Source organism: Peromyscus leucopus, chromosome 2 (genome assembly GCF_004664715.2).
Source record: "Peromyscus leucopus breed LL Stock chromosome 2, UCI_PerLeu_2.1, whole genome shotgun sequence".
NCBI lineage: Eukaryota > Metazoa > Chordata > Mammalia > Rodentia > Cricetidae > Peromyscus > Peromyscus leucopus.
The window spans coordinates 107,601,297-107,629,152 of record NC_051064.1 but is presented as its reverse complement, the minus strand read 5'-3'; the positions used below and the strand labels follow the sequence as shown (position 1 = coordinate 107,629,152).

The 27,856-nt window shown below is 42.0% G+C and overlaps 1 protein-coding gene across 10 annotated transcripts in view; it reads right to left on the bottom strand.

The window, feature by feature from the left end:
- The window catches only part of Dab1 (DAB adaptor protein 1), a 1,142,636-nt gene that overhangs the window by 98,444 nt on the left and 1,016,336 nt on the right, over positions 1 to 27,856 (bottom strand). For all 10 annotated transcript variants that reach the window (XM_037203414.1, XM_037203415.1, XM_037203409.1 and 7 more), the window contains one exon: positions 27,399 to 27,497. In XM_037203414.1, the coding sequence (XP_037059309.1) occupies positions 27,399 to 27,497 (99 nt within the window). The remainder of the gene's footprint in view (positions 1 to 27,398; positions 27,498 to 27,856) is intronic.

The following is a 27,856-nucleotide window of genomic DNA, read 5'->3' as shown; positions in this document are numbered from 1 at the left end:
ATCCATTTGCACATGAGGCGCATTAGGTTAATGAGCCATCAGTAAGAGGCCACATGTGTCCACTCGTTCATCACATGCGCACAGAACATCTGTTCTGTCCCACTGTCTGCCCTCAGCTAGGGATAGAAAGATGTGTGACATCAGTCCCTGCCACCATTTCCATATGCTCAAGGAACTCGAGTATTCTAACCATACAGAATATTCTGTGCTCTGATTCATCACAGGGAGTGGAGTTCTCTGATGCTCAGAGCTGGCTCTGACCATCTTCTGCATTCATGGCCATTCTGAGGGGACTGGGTCCCATTTTCAAGCTTACCCTGAATAGATTTTTATAGCTTCAGGTGTAACTCTTAATTACTGTTGGCCTCATCATCTCATTGATTAAAAAAAGTAGTTGAATTTTTAGTGACAGTAAAACCTCTATCCAGTTCCAAAACAATATAAATTATAGTATTTATAATATTGCTAGGGAAAAAGAAAAGTTCATTCATTCATTCAAAGTACTTATTTGGCACCAATTGTAGTCAGGACCTAGGGTAGGTAATACATAGTTTCTGCTCTCAAATACTCAGCCTAATAAAGGGGAGTGAGCAATTTGCTATGAGGCATATAGTCACCCATACCTATAGCAGTTACTTAATATTTACTGTGTTCTATGGCATGGATTCATTTCCAGGATATCCTTATGCTATGGGCACTATAATTATACCCAGTTACAGGTGACATCACAGTCATCTAGAGAGATCAACTTGTCTAGCATCACAGTACAAAGCTGGGCCTTGGTCCAGAGCCTGCCTAACCCAAGCAGTATTGTCTTGATTATTACACTGTACTTGGGTAAGTACAGCAGGAATAATAAATAATATTTATTAAATCTTGATATTTAATAAATAAGTTATTTATTAAATCTTGATAAATAAGCAGGAATACATATAAGAAAAATTTGGTAAGAATAACCAATGAAGAGTGCAGGGAGAGACTCGGGGAAGGGGAAACTGCTCACTCAGAATCAGGGGAGGGCTCTAGCAGCGGAGACGCCAAGGCCAAGCCTTGAGAATGACTATATTGTAGGTGGAACAGAAGCAGGATAAGAGGAAAGGGTGACCCATCTGGTCCCTGAGTCCCCCTTGACCTGAAGGCATGGTCCTAGCTAAGGGCAGGCCACACCCTGTAGCAGAGAGCATCACCTCTCCATCTATTTCCACCTGAGAATACAAGCACCAGGCGGCAGGTGTCTAACACTCTTCCCTTTAATCTCTCCTTTTCCTAGGATTTAAGTCCCAGTTTGTATTCCCTCATTAGAGACATGCTGTCCGAACCCTCCAATCTATTTCTGTTATCCCTCCTGGTCACTGCACATCTCATTATCTTAAATTAAAAGAAAAGCATTGTAGTACTTATCACTCCCAGATATTACTTTATTCACATATTTACATTGTTGTTGCCTGACACTACCCATGAGACAGAGGGTAATAAGGGTTATGACCTTGTCTTTTTTGTCCCATCACTGATAATTACCCTGTGCTTATTATGGATGATCAATGAAGAGTTGTTGAGTAGAGAAATGACTGTATCATCTTTGCCCTGCATCTAAAGTTCATTTGTAGTGAGGTTCAAGCAGGTGACCAGAAGTCAAAGATCTTAAACTCTGCTTCAGGCTCTGAAATACTCAATATGTATAGCTTCCACCTCAGAAATCTCAGTTTCAATGCCTGCCAAATGAGAAGAATAATACTCATTAAACACTTATAGATATATTAAAAGTGTCTGACATTAAAGTCTGCGATGTCATTATGAAATTATTGCTGTCATACTTTCTTTTACTCTGGGGTCTAACGTGGAAAGAAAAATTATCCATTTCATTTCAGGATTCCTTTCTGCCTGTCAAGAAGTTGTGTCTCGTCTAGAAGGCTAAGTGTGTCAAATACCTTCAGGGTCCGTGTGCAGAATGAGAGTCAAGGACAGGCTGCAGACTAAACACTGCTGTTACCCCCACTGTGACTCTCCAGACCAAGTCATTCTATGCCAACACTCAATAAGGTGGCTTACTGCAACCTCCAATAGTTCCCTGGAGGGTCTTTGTTCTAGCCCAGCAGGTGAATCACCACCAAGATGGAGTAGTGGAACAATTCCTGACCTTGTAGTCTTGTGAATGAAAAACCTCTGATGGCTGAAAAGCCAAAGAGCATCTATGAATGAAGCAGCCTAGCAGAGGTTCAGAGCAAGCAGGCAAGGTCCCTTTCAACTAGGGGGCCATTGTGTTGTCTCAAGTCTTAGAAGCTCACTGAACCAGGTGTCATACAGGCTCACTAAACTCTGAACAGCTAGACACCACATGTTTTACAACAATGCTGCCACTCGAAGACCAATGGGACTCATGTAAGAAGATATACAAAAAATTAACAAAAATCTCATTGTCGATTCATTCATTCACCAATGCATTAGTAAACACTAACTCACCACCAATAATGGCCAGGGAGCATGCTGGACAATAGGGGGTAAAAAGAGCAAGAGATCTTATGGCTCCCAAGCTTAAAAGTGTCACATCCTAGAAATGATGATGAAAAGACATTTTCAATTGCAGTAAATTTTAAATGGATACATGTAGTTAGACTACAAGGTAGAGCGGTGTCAGTGACAGCCACAGGCATGAAGATGCTACCACTATGGGGATAAGGAGAAAATTAAGGGAACTGGTGTAGACATGTGGCTTAGTGGGCACTGAGGTTAGGTGACTGTCATTTAGACCTAACCACAGGCATGAGGATGATGTGTTCCATGATTCAGCTCTGTCACTAACTACTTGAGTTGATCCAGTAAGTCATTTTTCGATTCTTTGTGTTGGTTTTCCTACTTGTCAGTGCTAAATAAACACAGGCCATTACTGTTACTTGCTGGTTATCCCATGATGAAAAAAAAATGTTATAAGGTAGTACCACATTACAGAGATGAAAAAAAACTGAAGCCTGACAGTTTACTAACTTGACCCGAATTGCCGTGTAGTCATATATTACCATTTCTTTTGCATCTGTTGTGTATAGGAATTGTGCAGAGTTCTTTTACTATCATATTTAATTTGCACACTTGCCATGGGGTGGGACTATCATCATCTTTCTCAGATGAGGACACTGGGGCACAAATAAGTAATATTGACTTTAAGAATTTAGGATCGGAGTGGCAAACTTATTCTGTGAAGGGCTAGATGGTAAATACTTTCAGCTTTGTCGACCCACTGCCTCTATGCAAGAGGTCAGCTCTAGCACAGATCATATGTAATTGGACAGGTGTGATCATGATGTAATATGTTCATATTTGCGGATAAGGGAATCTGATGTTCATTATAATTAATGTACGTATGATGAACTGGTACTCTTAAAAAATTGCTTCAAAATGTAAATGCTATTCTTACCTTTTATTTTTACAAAAACAGATGACACGATGTTCTATGAGCCATTGTACTTTGTTAGGATGCGAATCAACAGGTTTGGTGTGAAAGCCTTCTCTTGCATCTGCCTGGTACAGTGCAGCCTTGAGTCCAGACTTCTCTTTGCAAGTCCTGTGCCCTTTGTCACAAATGTAAAGGCAGAGAGGACGGCCAAAGAATTCAAATATATTCTCTCCTAGGGTGAACTCAACTCTAGGCTGAACACTGCCTGCTGCTTTTGGTCAAAGTCACTGCAAGACACAGTTTCTATGGAAACTGACCTGGTCTCCCTGCCTTGGTGATCCTTGTTTAAACTCCCTTCCCTGACCACAATGTGAATATGGAAGTGGGGTCTACTCACAGAGATCTCATCTCGTCTTCTCAATCCCTCTGTTTTTGAGATTTAAAATATCTGCTTCATAGGTAAAATTCATCTGTTGATAAACCACTACTATCATATAAGAAAATAGAATAGGCATTTTGATCATGGTTCATCTTTTCACTGTTATTTTAGCATTCTTAATAAACGAAGATGGAATACAGATGGTACTAATTTTTCTTTGCTGTATCTTCAAGTTCAGTTACTATAATTTAACAAACTCGCTTAAAATAGGAATGGGAAAGGAACTTCCTTAGAAATGTATTGGAATCAAGTACAAAAGCTTTCACTCTTGGAGAGAAATTCCATTTATGTCTTTTTATAAAAGCAAGCAAATCAGGATCGTAGGCCTGTAATCAGTTTTCAGATTACAGAAGATGTTGTCCATTGTTGTGAAATGGGGCTGTGACAAGAAGTCAATCAGGTGTATTTGCCGCATCGATTAGCTCTTCAGTAGTGGAGGGAAAGAGTGGGCCTTTACTCAAGGCCTGCTCTCCAGGGACCACATAAGTTCCATGCTCTGAAACATCCAATTCCCTCAGATAGCCTCCCCTGTTTACCTTCCTGATGCAAGAAGAAGATTTGTGTAGGTCCTTTATGTGGAGAAGCTGAGGACATAGCTTTGTAGACTGAGGCTAAAACCTGACTATACAGTCAGTTGGGGTAACCAGACCAGGTGTCCTGACTCCTGTTTCTCAGTTCAGAACTCTGAATTTTCACTCCAGGTTGCTACTTGCTAATCACCCTGTTGATGACCTTTAGTTTCTGTTTTACTTTTCTTTTCTTAAAAAAAAATGTATAGAAGACATATGAATGGCCTTTACACTACGTGATGATTAGGAGAATTCAGAAGGTTACATACAACCCAGTGTGAAGCAGAAACTTACTAAAGGAAAGCATGTGAAATGGATGGCTGCCATTATCCTTCCCACACTCTAGTGTCCAGCCCAATTCTACAGCCCCATTCATATCTCATAGGCTCACAAAAGATGTCAATCAGAAGCAAACATGATGTCTCTACTCCTAATGCAAAGATACCTATAGTCAACACAAAGCTAGCTTCAGCACAGACAGACCCTGCACCCCTACTTCCCAGCCATGTCTCTTTGGATCAGTCACTTAATACCGAGAAGCCTTGGGTTCCTCAGGTATTAAATCACACCTAATTTGAACACTGTTTAGGAGATCATGAAGTATTTCAACGTGCTCAGAAATCTAGGAACTTGGAAACAATGGACATATTTCCAATACAGTGCAAAGAGTAAGGCACACTTTAGAGCAGCCAGAGATAATAGAACTTGGGGTTACAATGGAAAAGTTTTGTATCTACTCTAATGTGGTAGCCACTGACACTACACAGCCCTCAAAACTTACCTGGCATGACTAAGACACTGAGTTCACATATTTTATTTCATTCTAAGTCATTTAGATCTAAGTCTAAAATAACCACATGTGATTGGTGGCTACTATACAGGATGGCACTGTTCAAGAATGACCTGAGGCTTCCTATGCTTTCAGAAAAGAAAGAGGAAGTATTCAGTGGGAGAAGGTGAAGGAGGAAGAACCATGTGAGCTCTAGGACTTCTCTGAGCTGGGTTCATAAATGTGAGCAGCCTCAGACTTGAGGCAAACTTGGCCTCTCTTTGTGGGTGAGGGCCTGCGGTGCTTCTCAAAGAACCAGGCAACTGGTTAGAAAGCCGTGTTAAGCTGGGTTGCACTGGACATTCTTCAAAGGGCTCCCGAGTACCAAGTTAGTGATGGGGCCTCATGAGACCAGGAGGCAAGTGACTACAGTTGCTCTTGCCTCCTCCATTAGCTCAAGTCCAAGTTCCCACCCACGTGGAGGTCTAATGAACTGCAAGCACACCCATGACAAGCGTGGCTGGTGCTTGCAAAGCTCTGCAGTTTCCCAATCCAGAGTATGGGTATTTTTCCACAGATTCCCTCCCAAGACAGGCTGGGACACTCAACAGGGTTGCTTAATCACACTGCAAACAGGAACAGTAAACTTCCTCAGAAGGCATTCCAGTGTTCTCCAAACTGTAACCAGTTTCCATGACTGACTGCTCCCATTTTACAAGCAGCCAGATGGAAGCCAGCAGAGCAAAGAGGACCATTTAGTGTCTCCCCAATTCATAGATGCGCAGAAGAAATCCAAGGACAAAGGCGGCGGTTGTAAGGACAAATATTCTCTATTGCACACAGTTAATGGCTGCAAGATGGTGGGGAAGAGAAGATTATAGCCCAGTGGCTTTAATATCAGATCTCTCTTGAACCTATTGGGATACTTGCCATCCTTGAAATATACAGTGGGGAGGAAGAAGTAATTAGGTGGCTTTTTACAGCTCTCTGACTGCTATGAATTAACAGGAGCGCCATGGAGAGAATCTTTTCTACACTCCGGCTTACATCTTTCAGCACAAAACGGAACTAGCATTTATCTTGAATAGAAGTCTGAGTTACTTCGTCCTAGCTCTGCACAAACACCAGTCTACAGACAGCAAAATGAGGGGCGGCAGCAGCCACACAGATCTAATTTGTACCTACAGGAATGAGCCCAGTGACTCCCGGCTTTGGTGTCTGTGTCTGCCCTATTCTCTCTCCAATTAAGCAACTAAGTAGATGAGAAGAATCATTTGGCTGAGAAAACTAGACATTTTGCAGTGAAAAGTAGGTGTTTTTCTTGTTCTTCTTTTTTGAAGTTTTTATTTTTTTAATGCCACATTTACAAAGTTGCCATTTGCATTGACAAGGTTAAAGAAGGGGCCCTCCACTGGCCATTTCTGTAGGAAACATGGTGATTAACATCTGTAGAATATTTCTCTACTCACCCTTTACTGGTGGTGGGTACCGGTCTCTTAAGCTCAATTTTGCTTATGCCACCACACGAAACATATTTCTAAGACACTGAAATCCTCTACCTTTCCTGCCCAACTTATAAAACACTCAGGAAAATGACACATTTTAATATATTTTTACTTCTTTAATATTTATTTATTTTGTAGGGATGGGGCTCACATTCAGGGCCTCCCACATACTAAGAAAGTGATCACCGCTGAACTACATCCCAACCACAAGACAGTGGGATTTTAAAACACTAATATGTATTGCTGTGTTTCTGCATTTGGGCCAGAGCGGGGCTCAAAGACAAGAAGAGGGTATCAGATCCCTTGGAGCTGGAGTTATACAGGCAGTTCTGAATTGCATGATGTGGATGCTCATAGCTAAACCCAAACTCCAGTCCTTTACCAGAGCAGCAAGTACTCTTAACTGCTGAGCCTTCTCGCCAGGCTAGGGATTTTCTTCTATATATCATCTTACAAATAATTAGCATTGATTATATTGATTATGGTGTTTTTCAGACAAACTTTCTATGTGTTGCTTTTCTCCCCACTTCTTCTCCATCCCCCTACAACCCGAGCCTTAGCATCTCTGAGACACTTGCTTATTGTCAGCTTACTCGCTGAAACACCCACTGTGCACTAGGAATGCTCCGGGCACTGTGCAGGTTTGACTTGCTTAGTTTTCTCAATAGTCTTGGGGTTTTATGTTATCGTCATTTCCAGATTAACAATCTGGGGCACAGCGGTCACCTGATAGCGTGAGTGGACCTGCTCCTTCAGGTTCCTTAGAGAAAAACACCAGAAAACATGATGGGTGCTCAGTAAGCATCCCTCTTGGTTTCTGTCGGAATTAATGTTATCATCCAGCTAGCTGCAGTTCACCTAGATTGTACTAGAGAGCCTGACACTGCTCTGGATATGTAAACAAAGGCCAACAGCTCCCATCTTTACAGGGTCTATGTCTCTTCAAGCATCTTCATCTTCCTCGGCTATTTAAATGTAGGAGCAGCCTCTCTCCATTTCAAACCTTTTCCAGCCCTGAAATGTGCTTTAACCAAATAATGTGAGATTCATGCCATTCTTTTATTTGAGTTGATTTGAATGTGTCCGATGATATGAGTTGCAACATAAAATAATTACACTTGGAAGTGAAAGGCAGGTTTAGAGACCCTGGTTGGTTAGTTGTTGTTGTTGTTTTAAGGGCCAGTGACTTCTGAAGAACTGGATTTATTTGGTACCTCTCCCTGCCCTAAGCACTTAGAGTCCTCAGCTTCTAGGAAGGCCACTCCAGCTACCCTTATTACAGGCAGCTTTATCAATTACCCTGACAGGTATTCATACTGTACATGAATGTACTTTATAGTTGTCACCTGTTCTCTGTAGACAAGGTAATAAAATGCATAATACATCTTTCTTATCTGTCAGTCCTGATGGGTGGTACAAGCTGAAGATTCTTGAGCGAGGACCTCTCTCCTCTCTGAAGTGCGACAGAACCCAAGCCGCTTGAATTTATATATAAACAAATTAATGGAGTTTTTAATGCAGCTAGAGAAGGAGGTTCCCTCAAGGAAGACCAGCGATTAGCACAGAAAGTGGCCTATTAAATCATTGCACCAATTCTCGGCCATGTGGGCTGTTGTTACCTACAGCATCACCCCCTCTAGCTTAAATTACCTAAGAGATGGGGTCTCCACATAGCCCTTGGGGAACAAGGGATGGCTCAGTCAATCTCCTCATTCCACTTTGTTTGGCTACACGGAAAGAATAAAGGGCAAGGGGGAAGTGCCCGTCTCATGAAGCCTCTTGGCCCCCTTCTTTCACCTCTTCCTTCCCACTCTCTGCAGACTACTAAACTCATCCTCCATGTGAGATGCGGCATTTCATACGCACCCCCGTGCCTCTGCCTCTGCTGGTTCCCGCTAACTCTGTATAGAAAGTGACGGCAAATAAAGGCTGGCACAATGAAAAGAATATTTTTGGATTGGAGCTGACACCACCTGGCTTTCAATGCCGACTTGAACACTTATCACCCAGGTGAGTTCTGCCAGGTCACCCCTCATCTCTGAGCCTGAATTTCCTCACCTGTAAATGAGGATACATTCCTGCCATGGCAGAGGTGACACCTTCTGCACCAACTGTTCTAACCAACAGTTTTCCTTAAGGAAGCACCTTCTCCCTGTAAGGTACATGGCGCAACACTGCACATACGTTGATGGAAACCGTCATCCATACTGGACAGGGAACCAACGACACAGAAAGATGCACTGCCATGCAGCAGCCAATTGTGGCATGGCCGTGGTCACACAAAATAGAATTTCTATTGTTTTAGACACTTAGTGCAGTGGCCTCGGGTAGATTTACACTGTTGTGCAAACATCACCCCCACCCCCACACAGAACATCAGCAGCTTCCCAAACTGAAACTACATACCCCTTAGACACTAACCTGTCACTCTGCCTCCATGCTTATCTCCTACCATCTACTTCACTTTCTGCCTCTATGGATTTGACAACTCTGGGACTCATATAAGATGAGTCATAAAATATCTGTCCTTTAATGACTGTTTTATTTAACTAGCAAAATGTTTTCAAGGTTCACCCACATCGAAGGATGTGTTACATTCCCCTTTCTAAGGCTGTATTTGATTGTGTTTACATATGTGCATGTATATATATATATACATACACACAATATACATATTTTTCTTATTCATCCATTGGTGGTTATTTAGGTTGCATCCACTCTTGGTACAGCGCATTTTAGAAGTCCTACAACAGAAGTAGCAGATGCATGCACAGGAGCATAGAAGGGATAGATCTATCCTAGGTTGATGAAACATTGAAGAATTCTTGAGGAAACAGGGTTTGAGCTGAAAGACCTGTTGATAATTGTCATCAGTCAGATGATGGAAGGGACAAGTAGACTGGGTAGGGCAACTGGGTTGGGGGAAGAATCTTCTAGGGCAAAGGAAGAGTGAGGAGGGTGGTGTTTATGCTGTTGTGAGTCTCATGTCTGCATATTATCCTGACATTGTGACTCCACTACACTGGCATTGCTTGCACAGATCGATGAAATGTCATCTACTGGCTATTTCATTAGAAATCCTCTTTCTGCTTTGCCTGTCAGGCCACCCGGGGAGAACCACACACACACACACACACACACACACACACACACACACACACACGCGCGCGCGCGCGCGCGCGCCTGAGGCGAGGCTGCCACCCCATGATGTGGCAGACTGCACCATGGGACAATCAGCTGCTGACTGGATGACTGGCCCATCAGTGCTGCTGTGGAGGGGTGTGGAATTCATCTTCCGCTCCCTGTGCCTGATACACAGTAGGAACTCAGTAAAGGTCTGATAGAAAAATTCTATCTTTAAAGAGGGAAGCAAGGCAATAAAGCAAACAACATCCCCAAAGTGCTTATGGACTCTGAGGGGGATCTATGCCTCCCAGAATATTGAACCCTAATTTTCCCACTGGTGTCCATCCACATGAGTTCATGAGAAGACACTAGGGCAGACCTGTGCATAAGGTACTGAGAAGTTCAAGAAACAGCCTCATGAGGTTTTAAATTCACCCAAGTCTCTGGATGCCCTCATCCATATGACAGCCACTGAGATGCCCTGGGCAGACAAAAACCAATTATAAGCACCATGGGGACAGTGCTGAAATCCCACTGCCTGTGAGTCTGTCCCAATCCATGCTATTCCCTGTGCTCTTTGAAGCTGATGAACAGAAATTACACATATCTAGAATGAAGGATTCCAGAGGGGGTTCATTCATCTGCTTGCATTGTGCCACCTTCATGTTTCTATCACGGTAAAAAGAAGACCCATTACCAGAGAGCATTTTGTAACACATGAAGAAGCATTCCACGACCCCCCCTTTCTGTATTACTGTATCAGACCTCCAAAGAACTGGATGTCCCCCCTCTAACTCATGATGGAGAAACAGGCTCACAGAGATAAAATGATTCCCACAAGATCACACAGAATTATGTGAAAGAATAAATGTATAAATAAAACTAATTCTGCACAAAGAGGTAGGTTTGAGCTATAATATTTATGAGCAGGTACTGAAGTCAAATCAGAGATATTTAAAGTAAATTATAATATTAAAAAGGTTAAAAGTTGCTGGGCATGGTCCCAGTACGCAGATGGCAGAGGCAGGCAGTTTTTTGTGAGTTCTAGGCCAACCTGGTCTACAAAGTGAATTCCAGGACAGCCAGGGCTACACAGAGAAACCCTGTCTCAAAAAGAAACCAACAAAAAATGTTTAAAAAGTTATTTTTATGCTTCATGTGGAGAAATACATAGTGAAACAGACATCTGAGAGTGCAACTTTTTAGACCAAAAACTGACCAAAGAAATAAGATCAAAAGTCTTAAAATACACATACAGGCTGACCCACTAATTCCAGATTCTAATTGACAGAAGTAATCAGAGATATATAGAAAGGTGTAGATACAACCTTTCATGGACTAACAATATGGTATGTTTTAAATTACAATAATTATGAGTGTCTCATATGCTACAATGCTTCCATGGCTGAAAAAAAAAACTATAGAGAGCAGAAATATTCAGTATGGAAACTTGCAGATAAGTAACAATGTAGATTATAAAGCAGCATGTATAATTAATTATAATCTCACCTTAAGATTATGTTCATGTAAAATATGAGCTGCATTTCTGAATAGGTGGTGGTATTTCAGGTAATTTTCATCTTCTTCCTTATGCCATTCTTATACTTTGTAAATTTTTTACAGTAAGTATAACTTCCTTTCAGAGACAAGAAGACATCAGATGTAAATAAGAACGATGCTCCATCAATTACAATCATGTGTCTCTGGACCAGCAATTAACCTCTCTGAGCTTCAGATCCATCATGAATAAAATGGCATGTGTAATGTGCACCTTGTAAGGTTAATGTGAGCATCAGTTGTGAGAAACAAAGTGAGTGTACTTTAAAAACTACAAAAAGATTCGAAAACCTAAGAGTTTTTTTTTAAATCATTGCAGCACATGAAGATGTATTTAAGTGTGTGTGGGGCTATACCATAGGATACTGTTAGGGGGGAACCACTGGCACAGACTTGGACAGCACAGGAATGAACATGAAAGAGTGTGCATGTCTATCCACATGGGTAAATCCATCACAGCCCAGGTCTGAGTCACAGATGATGCATCTTTGTATCAGCGTCTCAGATGCTCTCATTGGAGCCATTTGTATAGAAGACGAACTACCTTCCTCTTGAAAGTGAGGTTGGGGCTGTCTTGAGTTTAGACAATTGCCAGCACAATCTTTTTTCCCCCCAAATTTAAATATATAACTTCCAGAGAGTCTTCACATCTCTTAGACATCATGAAAAATGCAAACCTCAGTCTCTCGAGGCGCTAGCATTTGCTATTTAAATAGTGAGGCCGTGCTTCCCTGGTAATTTTTTTTTTTAATTTAAAAATCTCTCGATTTTCTAAAGAGTTTAAGAAGTCAAATGTATCCTAGAAAGCAAATCTCTGAGCTATGCAACAAAGGCCACTGGAAGGAGGCAGGGTGCTGGGGTCATCCCCACAGGGAGATGTGGCTGGAGCCACAGCACAGTGCTGCCAGCAGCTGACGTGGCTGCACACTACAGCTGATCGGGGTTCAGAGGCCAGACTGAACCCTCAGGCTTGAGACTGATCTAGGAAGTCACAGGCTTCTGCTGTCCGTGCTATAGTGCACAGTGTGGTGGCGAGGACAGAACCAGTCCAGGCACAGTCTGCTCCGCACGTGACCACAGCACGCACGGTGTAATGCTCCTGGTCACCTCTCACCTCCTCTCCAGCTCTACAGAACTGACTTTACCCTTTCATCTCTTGATCAAACCACGCTTTCACATGTGCCAGGGCCCAGGGTGCCAGGCATCAAAACAGAGACTCAAGAGCCCTGAAGGAGCTCTCTCCCTGGCCAGGCAGGGCAGGAAAAGTAGCAGAGGCAGGACTCACATGCGGGATGGTTTTCCAGTCAGAACTTGGTACTGGACTGACTATTAAGACAGTCCTAAACACATGCATTGTAGGTGCTCAGGCAATGTGAGTTTCTTCCTCAGTCTCTTCTTTCTTGTCACTTTACATAATGTTTTATACTTCTTTTATAGCAAATGATATGTTACAACTTATAAGTGTTAAACAGTGGATGACTTCTTGGGAGAGTCTTAGAAAAAAGACACATCCATGTACATGTGTAGGAGAAAGGGAGAAAAAGGGGAGGAGCTGAATGAAGGCAAGCCGAACGGATGCTGAAAAGCAAGATGGCAGCAAGCTCAGGAATAGCAGACCTGAGATGTAATGCGTTGCATGCCGATTTTAAAAATATTTCTCTTCATAATGACTCCTGCATAGCTCATGCATGGCCAGGAGAAAATGAGTCTCATTCCTGAGACTTCCATTTTTGACCCAGAGAAAGAATCACTGAGAGGTCTATTCAGTGATGTAAGGTCTATGAGATGGCTAGACAGGAAAGTGAATCGGAGGCTTCATGGCTTGTACAACAAGAAATTCAGTGCCATTCCAAAAACACCTACCGGGGGCCAAGAAAATGCCAAGAGGCCAGAGACATACTGACCAAATCATAGGCCTGCCTCCATGTCACTAAGAGTCCAACACTTTGGTTCGCTTTGTTGAAATTCTTCCTACAGCTCATATTGCAAATAACAGGGCATGAAATTAAGTCTTATATATTAGCATGGTTGTTTCTATTCTGCAGAAAAGCAGAGAAAAGTAAAAAAAAAAATAGTAGCTGAGATATCAGAAAACAAAAAACAAAAAACAAAAGGGCTTTAAACTAACCTCACTGTAAATTTTGGAAGTAAATATGTATACAAGAGCACAAGCGTTGAAAAAGCTCACCAGGAAATAATGGACACGTTCTGCTCCAAATGTGCCTAAGCAGCAACGCTTGGCATGTTCTCACCTTGGTTTCCTTGTTACAGTGAGCAAATTGGAGCAGACTGGAACAATGTGGTGGGAGGGGCACCTAGGCTAGCGGAGACATCTTGGCAATCCTCTGCCTTTCTCTGAACCTTAGTGTCACCTTCTATTGAAAGGGAGGTAGTACATCTATTTTGCAAGATTATTTCGAAGATGGGGTAGTTAATTACTTCTCGCATACTTCAAAGGAGAACACGGAGCTGCTAACAGGTTCCGGGATTCAAAATATGAAATGACAACGCATACAAAGCATTTACAAGAAGATCTGGGAAACGGGAAGTGAGATCATTGTTATCAGCACCTCAATTAACACTCCGCTGGTTGTATGACGATAACCTGTGCACTGGCAGTGGAGCGACAGTTAAAAACTCACGTCTCCTAAGAACCAATTCAGATACTCCCCCACAATATCAATCACCTAAGTCCACAGGCTCCAGTGGTTCCCAGGCCACAAGACCGGGGCCTCGATCACCTGGCTCTGGGCTCCTCCCTGCCATCTCCGCAGACATCACTCCCCTCCAGGAGGTGGATCTCTTTTTGTTCCTCCCACCATGACTCTAGTCTTGCCTCTGTGAGAATATATGCTTTTGCTGCTGCCAGAACCATGAAGCCTCTCGTCAGAGGATCCACTGTGGCACAGTGCTCCACAGAAGCAATCTACTCAGTGTCGCCCTCTGAGTGCACACAGCCCTTGCAGAGAGAGTGTTCCAGAACATGCAAGCACCTGTTCAACACCAAGGCATGGTCACGGAGAATGAGTTTCAAATTAAAACTCAAAATAAACGGAGGGAGATAGAAAAATAAGCAGCAGACCTCAAGTAAAACAATCAGCCACCGAAACAGAAGCAGCACAACTGGACAGCTCTGATTCATCAAGTGAACAGCTGCCATACGTCCGATTAGAACCTCAGCAATGTCATTCTCCGTTACACAGGTGACCCTCAAAGCTATAGGAAGCTCCGTAACATACTAAGATGGCAACTTGTAGCCAACACATGTCAAGGGAGGACAAGAGAGATGCACAGGGGTGGGAGGATGTCCTGACCTTCCTTATTCCTGGCCCCCTCTCCATACAACTGGTTACTCTCTAGTAGACTGCATATTCATAGATGTCTACTGCATCACTCCAGTCTCCTTCCATTAGGATGTAAGCTCTACAAGGTAGGAACTCTCCTTTGGGTCACCAAATGTAGCCAAATCCCTGGCAGCATCTCACAGAACAAAGTAGGTCTTAAATAAATACCTTTGCATGAAGAAATGGATACAGATGTAACAGTGGTTGAGTGACCTCATCTTTACCTTTAAAGTCACAGTCACCTCCCCTGTAAAATGGGGATAATACCATTCAATGATATATATTGTCAAAGTCAGTGAGAAAATGCAGCAAACTGTGTCTGGCAAGGTGGACTCGATAAAAGAGGAATAAATACCACTTTCTTGGTGTGTCGTGCCAAAAGACCAACGGTCAAAGAAGCTGGAAATGAAGACACAGGGATCTCCACCTGTTCCTTACCCTGTTATTCCAAAGGGGCTTCCTGGCCTATCTTTGGAGAAGGATGACACAATTGGAACAATCTTTAACATAAGAATTAGCCAGAACAGTCAGTGGATGAGGGCCTATGAGCGAGACGCTTTTCATATTTTTCCTGTCTGAGATAGCTGAGCAATTCCATGGTTACTCTGTCATTTTAAACTGAGCCTTTCAGAGTCCTGGATAAACCTCCAGTGTCAGGGTCTATGTGCATAATGACTAGCCCAGGGGCAGTACAGCTTCTCCCCTTGGGAGCCAATGAACATCCACCTGCTTGTTAGAGGCCCTGAGCAGCAGAGCAGGGGAGACACAGCGCTTCCATGGTGGTTAGGTGCATGGGCCTTAGCACTCCATGGACCTAGAGTCCACTTATACAGTTGCTGGATATTTACTTTTATGGAAGCTGCTGTATCACCCTGGCCTGTTTTCTCATCCACCTAATGGGAATAATTTAGTTGTATTAGAGGACTGAACTAAGTATTATGTCCTTACCTCTTTTTAAGGAACAAGATTGATGGGAATATCCTTTGAAGAAAAGATGTAAATTCTGAGTTGGTCAAATCTGTTCGAAAGGTTCATAATTTTCTAGGTACTGAAACTATCCTCAATTTTTGGTTCTCTGAATTATCTTTCAGTGGTACCTCCCTGACAGAGCCAATTTACAAAATCATTGCTGACTTGTAGCTCTACATTGTTATTGTGATATATATGTATATATGTAACAACAATTAAAAAAAGAGGCCATGAATTTGAAAGCAAGAGAGGTGTACACAGGAATGTTTGGAGGGAAGAAAGGGAAGGGGGAAATGATGTAATTATATTATAATCTCAAAAAATTATTTACAAAAACCATTATCAAACCAGACACTGAAGAGCTGCTATAGAGGCCCTGTTTTTCTTTGTAGATGCCCATTTTCCATGATACACAACACATCTGGGGCTGCTATGGGTCTGGGGAAGCCCTAGATATGGAGAATGACTGAGCTGGTTTTGAGCAGGCGCGTCAGGTTTGTGTGCAGCTGTTGTCCCACAGACTTTCACGTGACTTTTGTGTGAAGAGGCCTCAGGTATCACTGCCGCTTGTGCTCTGGGCTTCTTCCTTTGTAGATGAGGAAGAGGGCTCGATTTAAATGTTGAAAGGCCCTTCCGTTCGTCCCTGACACCCGAGACTGGTAAATTCTGAACTGTGCATCAGGCTTTCTATGTTCATTCTACTGCAAGAGCAGCTTTTTTCCTAAGTGCCATCCTGGCATCTAATGTCTAGCCCAGACAAGTACATTATTATTCTATTTGTTTTTGAAACAGGTTCCTGTGCATTATGGGCTGGCCTCAAACTATGTATCTAAGTCTGACCTTAAACTTCTGGTTCCCCTTCCTCCACCTTCCTGGTGTATGAAGTGTTGAGAATTGAACTCAGGGCTTCATGAATGTCAGGCAAGGACTAACAACTGTGGAGCCTAAAAATGGCAAAGCTATGGAAGAAGAGAAGAGAAGGGTGCTTTCCAAGGACAAAGTGGGTTAAAAAAAATCATGGATCACCTTCAAGATACAGGGAATATGGTGGATGAGGAGACTTTGGAAACAATGTAAGATACAGAGAACATGGTGGATGAGGAGGCTTTGGAAACAATGTAAGATACAGAGAACATGGTGACTGAGGAGACTTTGGAAACAATATAAGATACAAAGGATAAGGAGATGTCACACACACACACACACACACACACACACACACACACGCACACACGTACATACACACACACACATGCACACACATGCACACGCACGCACACGCACACACGCGCACACACGCGCGCACACACACACACACACCATCTTCTGAAGGTGACATGGTTGTTGCACTCAACAGCTCATAGCAACTGTCACGCCCTAAACAAGGCTGAGTCGGCCAATATTTCACCAGCAGTTGTTCCAGAGGCCCTACCTCGTGATGGCTGCTCCGGGACCATGTCATGTTGTTCAGTGGTTTAGTTGCTCATGAAGCACTAAAAAAACTCCCACCCATGCTCACACAAGCAACTCTAATTACATTTATCAGGTCACATACAAAACAAGACACAAGAGTAGGATGGGGACGTCTTGGAAAAGCAGGGTTTCAGTGGGAAAGGGAGAGGGAAAGGGAGAGGGAATTAGTGAAAACAACTAAAATTCACTATATAAATATATGAAAATGACAGAATACATTTTAAAAATCAAAAAAAAAATTGTGGAGATGCTGCTCATAGGACACAAAATTCCACCTAAACATGCAGAATAGGATTTTGAGAGGAAGTGTATGACAGGGTGCCAATGATAAAGTTTAGGGTTTCACTTTTAACCCTGGTCCCTTGGTGTGCTCACTAGTTTAAACAGAAGGCACTTGGGAACAGGGAGATGTTAGCATTCCCTTCCTACTCAAGAACTGGATCTTTCAAGAGCAGGCCACTGTAGCTAGAGTTTTCCCGCCTTGCCTACAGTCAGGACAAAACTGCCCACCAGTCCCACAGCTGCTCAGACCCAACTAAGTAAACACAGAGACTTATATTGCTTATAAACTGTATGGCCATGGCAGGCTTCTTGCTAACTGTTCTTATATCTTAAATTAATCCATTTCTATAAATTTATACCTTGCCATGTGGCTTGTGGCTTACTGGCGTCTTCACATGCTGCTTGTCATGGTGGTGACTGGCAGTGTCTCCCTTTCCCTTCCTTTTCCCTTAATTCTCCTCTCTGTTAGTCCTGTCTATACTTCCTGCCTGGCCACTGGCCAATCAGTGTTTTATTTATTGACCAATCAGAGCAACAGATTTGACATAGACCATCCCACAGCAGGCCACATAGGCCTGTGTTCCTTCTGTTACTTACCAACCAAGAAATACTAGACTCATTCCATAGAGGAGACTGTAAGCCAAACTCTAGAACCAGAGCTCAGACAATCATTGTCCTGGCTTTCGCCTGCCGTTTCGGTTCATTCATCCCCTCCTCCACCCTTCATCCCTCTACTCTGCCTTCACAATGGCCTCCCACTTCACTCCCCTCTATCTGATGAAGGAGGGTAGCTTCTCAATCTCACTGTCTTCTTTGGCCCTCACCTTCCCAGATGCCCATGTGCACATAACTAGTTTGCTTGTCTTTCTGCCACTTATTTGTCTAATGTCAGGTCATTTTCTTTTTCAGGCTCAAATACTGAAAGACAGCAGAGGGTAGAAGAGTGTATTTTCTTGCTCCTTTGATAGTTCATAATCAGATATGTGGGACTGAAAACTCTGGACAGCAGACCTTCGTGTTCTTACCATGTTACAGTATGCAAGTTTTTCAAAACATCATGTTGTACAAACAAAATATATTTGATTTGCACCAATTAAAATGATAGTTTTGAAAAGAAATATTGCTTTCTATCCATACAGCTATTTGGGTAGAGAACCAAGGTATTGTGGATCTAGGGCTAATCTTCCTCCATGGTGTCATTTTGCTAGAGTTACACAGGTGTTACTTGTGAACCAGGCCTACCTCTCCCTGTGTTTATTCCCCTCCATGACCTTCCTGCTTCAAAGACTGCAGTGAAGACTCTGTGTCTGGATTTCTCCGACTTTAATTGCAGGAAGTCCCTTAAGTTCCAGCCACATCTTCTTAGATCTTTCTATGTCTTTTTTTATCAAATGAAAAAAGCCCATTTGTTCTGAACTTTGATGTTAATTGTATAACTTTCTCCCTTTATAGTCACAGTTCTTCAAGTTTTCAGTTATTCATATATCTGAATGCCTAGCCTCTGTGTTTCATTTTTGGGCTGATTCATTCCCACAGTTGTGGAATGAAAGAACAAATGAACAAACCCATTAAAATGGTCAAGACAAGTTTTCAATCAACCTTACTTAGCCCCCAATTCCTTTTTTTTTTTTTAATAACATATACTTTAATCATCTCTTCTTTGGAAGTGGTTATAAAATCCCCTATACTCATAAAGTTTACAAACACACAAATCAAAATATCCTAATTATAACATAAAGGAAATGTAAGAAATATTTTCTGATTTTAAAATAATGGGAAGTTCTTTTCTTGCAGTGCCAATAGTTGAATGTAGGGCCTTTTGCATGCTATGCAAGCACCCTAGCATGGAGCTCTATCCTCAGTCCATAAAATAATGAGATATCTATGTCTAAGTGCTGAGTTACAATGACAAGTGAAGAGTGTAATAATACAGTCACAATGTATATACTCTTATAAGCTTGGGTTCAAGAAAACATAGAACTCAACAACATGGACACGCCTTTGTTTAGAGTGGACATTAACAAAGAAGGGCTAAGCAAGCCACAGCACAATGAAAGCAAGAGCTACGTAAGGGATGGCTAGAGTAGTGGTAAGTGACAAGAAGGATGGATAGGATGACAAGAAGGACGGACAGAATGAAAAGAAGGATGCAGGGATAAGTAACTCAACCACAATGAACATGAACAATGGTTTAGTTTTCTGAAATCATCAACAGTCTTGCTAAGGTCTCTACAAAACAAAGTACATTTTTTCCCCTCTTACTTCAGATCTGGAAAATTCACTATCATGAATATGGCATAAAAATTCTTTGCTGATATGTAAAACTGAACTAGGTTTTAGATTCAAGTAATTACAAACAGGTTTCTCATCTACATGAATGTCTGGCAAGATATTTGAAAGTCATATCACACAGAAAAATATCTTCTGTTGTGTACATCTGTCCTGAGTACTATAAGAATGCTTACCAGTTAGTCCCTAACAATTAAATTCCTGCATTACTACCCCTCCCCCAAGAACTTTGATCAGAAAGGGAGCTAGTTATACACAGGGAGACAAGATGAGTCTGTTGGGAAAAACTCAGGGCTAAAAGAAAGAAAATAGCTCAAGAGTTGTTCAAGTTGATTCTGAAATCGACTTCTGCTGTAAATAGTAACTTTGGTGCAGTCTGGAAACTTCAAGAACGGTTAGGGTCACATGAGACTGGATTCAGTAGCCACAAGCCATACCACCATAGCCACAGTGCAGCTATCAGCATCGGTCTTGGTAGAGTCTTATGGAAGATGATGACAGACAATACTGTCCTTGAGGGTTCCTGGGTCCTGTTCCACAGCCCCTTCACCTTCCTTACAGTCTCTCTCCCTGAGACCAGCCTCCACCAATGACCTCAGCTGCTCTTCCTGAGCATCCTCAAAACACTCAGTTTGAACTGACTGGGAACAGCCCTGTTTTTTAAAGAATCACAACTAAGGGGATACTTTGTTTACTCAGAGGAACTTAGTCAATCATCCCTGAACCTTAAGTGTAGCCATTGCATTTAAAACACGTTACCCATCGATCATGAGGGCCAGAGTTGACTCCTTAGCCATTCTCCACCTCTCACTTGTTATGTCCTACTTATTCAGTGTGCATTTGTGGTTTTTAATCACCCTGACATTTTGTTTCTGCTGCAATAAATATTACTGGAACCTGGCTGTGTGAGAGTCACCATGAACCAAACAGATAACAGCGATGAACAGGAAGATAAGGCCTTATTTATATGTGTGTTTATAGAGGCACTCAATAAATACATCCTGCAGGAAATAAAGAATGAACACACATAACTTTGCTTTGAGAAAGGTGTGTACTTTTAGATGCTATTGTCTCTTCCCTGCCTTCTCCACCTCATCGTTTCAATCAACATCCTCACTGCCAAATCAGTGTGTCCTTTCCCGTAAGGACTGTCAGGAATATTCTAGGCAAAGCTAGGCTTTAGTCGCTGAGCATGGACAACTTTGTTCATGTCTATGCCTTGGCAGCTGTCAGTTCACTCTGTGAGGTGCTTTTGCACTAAGCTATGAATGCCTTAGGGGCAAGGGCCATGTCTTATTCATCTTTAAATCCCTGGGAACCAGAGGCACACATGGCACAGACAGGCTTCCAAGATGCTACTGGCTAATCACCTGAGAGTCAAACTGTCAACATTCTGTCTGCCCACAACAGACCATGGGGAAGGCATGGCGGCTTTATCTCCATTGCTTTTATCTCCATTCAGGACATACCAGAATGAAAATGATGGTGGCAATCAGAGAGGTCATGTGAATTTGCTCTCCTATATTTCAAAGGAAATCATCTATAAAATTAGGCACACTATTGTTAGTTACTTCTTACTAGTATTAGGGTTTCTATACCATGCTACCTGATATTGCATCCTGATTTTGTTACTTTTTAGCTGTGAGGCTGAGACGAGCTGGCTCTAAAAACTGCCCACTTGTAAAATGGCAATAATACTAGCAACTACTTCACAGAATGAGGTGTAAGGTAGCATCTGAATAACTGTTGGTTCATTGAAAGAAAAAGTAAAATTCATACGTGATTGTGAGGAGCATGTCCCAACATCATAACAATTTGATGCAGACTATTATACTCCATCCTAAGAAATAGACTCATCTTTAGGATCTTATAATATTTATATTTTTATGGCATAAGTTATAATGATTCTGTGAAATAAAAACTTAAGCAGAGAGAAAGAGAGTCATTAATGGTCTCAGGGATGGAAGAGAATTCAAGGTTAGAAAGTTTGCTCTGGGTCTACACACTCGGTCATGGACATTCACAGCAGCTCAGTTTCCTCATCTGAAATGAGATTGACAGCCTCCAGTCTCAGTGTTACCCTGGACTGTCTGGAGAACTATGGATATATTGCTGAACAACTCTGTCCAGCTCTAGATGGGCTCCTCATCCTATGACTAATAACAGAAAGGCAATGGGTGACATCTCTGTCATCTCACTGGTCCCTCTGAAAGATTAGCTATGCCTTAGGTACGTGAATATGAAGAGCTTTCCACAATGACTTATTCTCCCCAACATGATAATAACAATACAAAATTTATTCATGTAATGGATCAGAAGTTCTCTGAGATTCAAGACAGGGTGTAAATTGTTGCAAAGGGTCTTTTTAATTGGGATCAAAACATTTTTTGACAATTTAGGTTTTTAAAATTCTAGCTATTGTCACATTTTTCAGCAAATGTTTCTTTTCTCAGCTTAAAAAAAAGTGCAGTCAAACGTGGGCAAAAATATTCAGACAAAAAAAAAACAACCGTGATTTGTCACTCCAAATGACAAAGTCTAGTTTTCCACTTCCTCAGCATGAAGATCCCAGCATGCACTGGGTTGCCAGTTCCTTGCAGGGCAAGGGCAGGGGTTCAGTACAGGCTGCATAGTTTCCCCTGGAAGTTTTTCATGCAGAAAACATCAATGGTTCTTACTTTGAGGGGAAGTAAAACCTTGAAATTCAGCTCAGAAATTAACAGACATGACTTTGCTGTATATCTCTTGCCTTATCTGACTCCCTTCACAAGATCCTATGGCCTGGTGTGGTCTCATTGCCCCCAGAGATGGTGAAGTCACTCATTCTATGTCACTGATGAGCACTTCTGCCTGCCAAGAAAGGTTTCTTCTCACTGATGTACTAAAACGGCTTTTTAGAAACTTCTAGCAAAGAGCCCTCTTTTCATTCTCAAGGTCATACAGGACAAGTTGGTTGCCTCCACTGGACAGTTTTTTTTTTTTTTTTTGCAGTTTTATCACTCGTACTTCAGATTTAAATGAACTCAGCCCTGGGCTGCAGAGATGGCTCAGCAGCTAAGAGAACATGTTGTTCTTGCAGAGGACCTGGGTTTGATTCCCAGCACCCACATAGTGGTTTACAACAATTTAAAGCTTCACTTTCAGGAGATCTGAGGCCCTCTTCTGACCTTTGTGAGCATGTAGTACACAGACATACATGCAGGCAAAACATATATAAAGAAAAATCAATAAATCTACTACTATTACTACTACTACTAACAACAACAACAACAACGATAAAACCTGAATTCTTTTGACTATTTTTCCAGGACTTGTGTTGTGGTGTATTAAGATGGGAAGTCTGTAGAAGCTGAATGCACCAGAGGCCCAGTAACCACATAGAACTGCATCAGGCTAAGCTGGAGAGCAAACACTCAGCTCTGCCTCCTTTTCTCATTTTCCACCAATGATATGACATTTTCTCTCCACCAAGTCAATTGCTTTGGGGCTGATATAATTATTTTACTGTTTTTTTATATAAAGGTTAAAAAAATACTGCTGCACAGTTTGATGTTAGAGGAGGCATACAAAAGTTAAGAATGTGAACTATCTCTCTTCATTGGTAAGCATTTAAGGTATTAGATATCTACCTGGGTATAGTCTATTTGATAGAGGGGAATGGCATAGAGGAGTAGTAGCAGCAAAGCCCAAAACATGGTCACCAAGCAAGAAAAAATACCAGATACTGCAAGCTCCTGCTTCTGCCTCTGTCCCTTTGAACATGGTGGTTGTCATGGTAGTAGACAGAGCTGGAAGTTGGAAGGAACTAGAAATGACATCATACTATTGGGGCATCTAAATCATTTACATAAATCATTTGATGCTCCACCCAATTATTTGGTGCCCATAGAGTGCTGAAGGGCAGAGATGTTCTCTAAGTCTGTGCATACCTGAAGTTCTCTACTTACTGTGCTACAGGATCCCAGAGGTCAAATGTATGCTAAGAAGACTTGGCCAGCCTAATTCCCAGTTCCCTAGTCCCCACCCTGATACCTGGTCCTGATCACCAAGCTAGACACTGATTTGCCAATATCTTTTCAGTTGTTTTTAATGTGAGATTCCAGGATGAGCACAGATATCCAAACATATGATCTTTTTCAAGTTCTGAAAGCACAGTTTGAAGACGGCAGTGGAGGCTTACACTGGGCTCTGAGTCCTGCTGAATTCATGTCTGTTCCCTACTGACTCCTGGGCTGTCACCCTAAACTCTCTTCCACAAAGGCACCAGCAGACAGTCCCATATTTTCCAATAATACAGAGGTAAATTGTATTGATTTTCTATTCAGGGTAATCTGGGGTTAAATCTATATCCTGCCTCCTGAACACTGCCTTGTAAATACTTTTTAGTTTTCCATATACCATGCTGTTTTGAGATAGTCAAAGGCCTTTCTGGCTAGGGAAACACTGCCCTTATCAGAGCTAGCAAATTCTTAGAAAGAGCAGAGTCCAGCAAGGACGATGCAGTTGAGTGAAAGGCAAACTGACCAATCCAGTGTTGTGGGATATTTGATCACACTGTGATACTCCAAGACTGATAATAAAGTTAACCTTGAATCAGAAGATGGAGTCAATGACTAGATGACTGGAATTAGCCATAGAGATTTTGGAGGACCCAACAGAAGATAGAGAGGCAAAGGAAGGAAGAGGGAGGGGCTTGGAGAGATTCTCAGGGTTTTTGATCTGAAAAATGTGGAGAGAGAGGGTCAGCTGATCGTTCCTCCACTGCTTTCTTGCTCTATCAGGCTTTTATCCCGATATTTGACTCCCAAGGTTTTATTAGTAATAGAAGAATTTAGATAAACATTTCAGTCCAGAGGCAGGCATTCATTCTCTTCAATCCCTATCCCACAAAAGAAAATCTGTTCTGCTTTAATCCCTCCAGAGCCACCACACTCATGGCTGAGAGCCAGAGGAAATAATTCACAATCGGCAGTTCCAAACTGTCCCCTTGCCCTGCATTGCACTTCCTGTGGGAACTCAGTAAGGACCACGGTGTAAGGTCTCAGAGGCCCGTCCACTGCTCCCTTCTGGTCTTCGGCTGCCCTTGTGGCTTCCCCATGTGGCCCTGTGTGGTATGCTATGCTTCCTTTCTAGGACTTGCTAATGTAGTAAACTTTTTGTTTGCTTGCTGTTTCTGGAGCCTCCTGACCACAGAAGATACGTCTGACTGACTTATTCAAAAAACATACAAACAAAACAAAAACAAACAAGCCAACAGGTAAAATAAGGACAATCAGTAAGCCTAAGATGTAACAGGCACTGAGCCAAGCAAATGCTTGTCAAAATACATGAGCTCTGACTGGTCCCCGCCACACCTCATTTTCTGAAAGTTGTGCCCAATGTTTTGTCCTTGACATCTACAGCTGTGACACAGGGATGATGGTGCCACCTAGCTCTTGGATAGGTTGGTTATATAACCTGGAACTTCTAAAAGGTGGAGGGTGCCTGGAACACGACACACACTGGATGAAGCACTGCTTGGGTTTGGTTATGCTTTGAACCCTTGGGTCCTCCTAGGTTCAGGTGTTGGAGGTTTAGTCTTCTGCAATGGCAGAAATGGTGCGAACCTCTATGGGGGAGCAACTCCTAGCTAATCTTTCCGCAACTGTGGTTATGCCCTCAGAAGGAGTTGTGGGACCCCAGTGTCCTGGTGTCTCCCTGTTTCCAGATGTGATCTCTTGCTCTCAGGCATCCTCACACTGCTGGGACACAAGACAGTCCAGGGTCTTCACCACAGCTAAGCCAATGCCGTAGGTATGACTTTAAACTTCAATAACTATAGCTAAATAAGCCCCTCTTCTTTATAAAGTCAGCTTGTCTCCAGTGTTTTACTACAGACTTGGAAAATAGTAGTTAGAATTATTTCATATTTGTAAGGATGAAACAGAATAATGCATGTAAAATAACTAACATAATTTAATATGTAGGAGGCACTGGATAAGTGCATGTTTTTATTACTAGTTATTATTTTTATTGTGTTAAAACATATAAATAAAATATATTGTGTTAAAACAAAATTTACATGAACTCTTTTAAAGTATAGTCCAGTGTCATTAAGTACATTTATACTTTTAAAAGACTTATATTTATTTACTGTGTGTGTGTGTGTGTGTGTGAGCACGCATTTGTATATGTATGTGTGTGTAGTGCTTACGGAGGCCAGGAGAGGGTGTCAGATCCCTGGGAGCTGAAGTTAGAGGCACCAGTTGAGACATGGGTGCTGGGACCTGAACTCAGGTCTCTGCAAGACCAGCATGTACTCTTGTCTGCTGAGCCATTTCTCTACACCCCATTCATACATTTTTTTTTCCAATAATCACTGTCACCTACTTTCTAGATCACTTTCAAATCAAACCCCCATGCTATTAAAAACAATTCCTATCTTCATTCTCTCTCATCCTTGGCAGTCATCAGTACATCTCTGGTTCTAGGATTTTGAAGATTCTAGATTCCTCATTCAGATGGAATCCCACTGCATTTGTCATTTTGTACCTAGCTTATTCTATTCAGTGTTTTCTTCAAGGTTCATCCATTTGCAGCCCTTGCAGATTTCCTGGCAGGTTTAGGCACTTTAGCGGTCTACTCTATAGAAAACTATATTTTGTTAATTCACTGGCTGTTTGGGTCATTCCCATCCTCTGCTGGTTGTGAATGTGTTTATGACCAATATCTCATCTACTTCTCTTTATTCAGATGTAATTTTCCTACAGCATTTTTCTTCAAGAAAACACATTTTAACTCCTGAATTATCATCTTTTCACCTTTGTGTTACTAGCCAGAACACAGCAAGAGACAATAATAACACAACACAATCAAGGTCAAATAATATGGATGGTTGGAATATTGCTTATAAATTGCCTGGTGCATTATCTTTGCAAAGTTCAAAGGAGGTGATACATATGGAGGTGTTTTATAAATCGTGAAACACTGAGTGAATAAAAGGAAAAACCACTCTGATTTTCTCAGGCATGAGGTCACGGAATGCTTGTCTGTTTTTCCTTACTCTCAATGACCAAGACCAACAGTGTTGTGTGAGCTCTGGGCATGAGTTGGGAGTTTGGTGCAGTTGTGAGCTTGATGATAACACAAACCCCTTTCTTTGGTGGGTTTAATAATGATGCTAGGCCTCGCTGTTCCTGGTTAGAAAGTGATGGTTTCTTTCCATCTTTTCTTTCTTTCCTTTTTCCTTTTTTTTCATTTTTAGATTAAGATTTCTATGTTTTCATTCCATAACAGCAACTGCAATGTATGTCAAGTTAAACTGGTGAGTCTGAGGCTTTGACCAAGTTCAAAACCAGCATGTGTCTCCCTCAAGTGCACGTCACTGAAGTTACCAATGCACACAAAAATTTAATGCAAACTGCCACATGGCCACCACCACTCTTTGGAGCTCATCAATCTCCCATTAGATGACTGGGATAGTGTGACACTTAGACCACAATTACAGTGTAAGAAGCATGGTGCAGTAATGCTGTGGCCAAGTCACGCAAGAGACTTGCTTTGATGGACGATCATAGTTGATCAAGTTTGTCAGTTGCTTTATGTGTTTTTATGCTTGTTTGATATTCCTGCCTGGAGAAAAGAGGCGTTTTAGTGGCCCATCTGTCAATGGATTCAATTTCATAGTGTTGTGTGACTCTTCCACTTACCCCTGTCTTCTCATCAAAGATTTTGATTCCTCCAAAGGAGATGGTTAAAAAGATTTTCTGTTTGTGTTCTCCTTTGGAACGAGCGCCAGCAACAACACCCTGTTGAAAGGAAGAACCAGGTTTTTACTTAAGTGTTTTCATTTGAAAATTCCCTCTGGTCCAAAGGCATGTCAGATAGCATGAGCTAGAGCCACCAATCACACACAGCCTTCCTTTGCCCTTCCATGGGTCTCTACATCATATTCTCACATCTCCTCTATGTTTTAGGGTAATAGTGGTCTTGGCTGGTCTCTCATGGAGCAAAGATGTACCTAGCCATCCAATACAGGGAATGTCTCCTTTATGCTGCAATACATGTCTCAGAGTTGGGGTAGACTACTTGAAACGGAAACAATATGACACTCATATTAACATCTCCGTTAGGTTTTTATATTGAATGTGGATTTAATCTCTTAAAT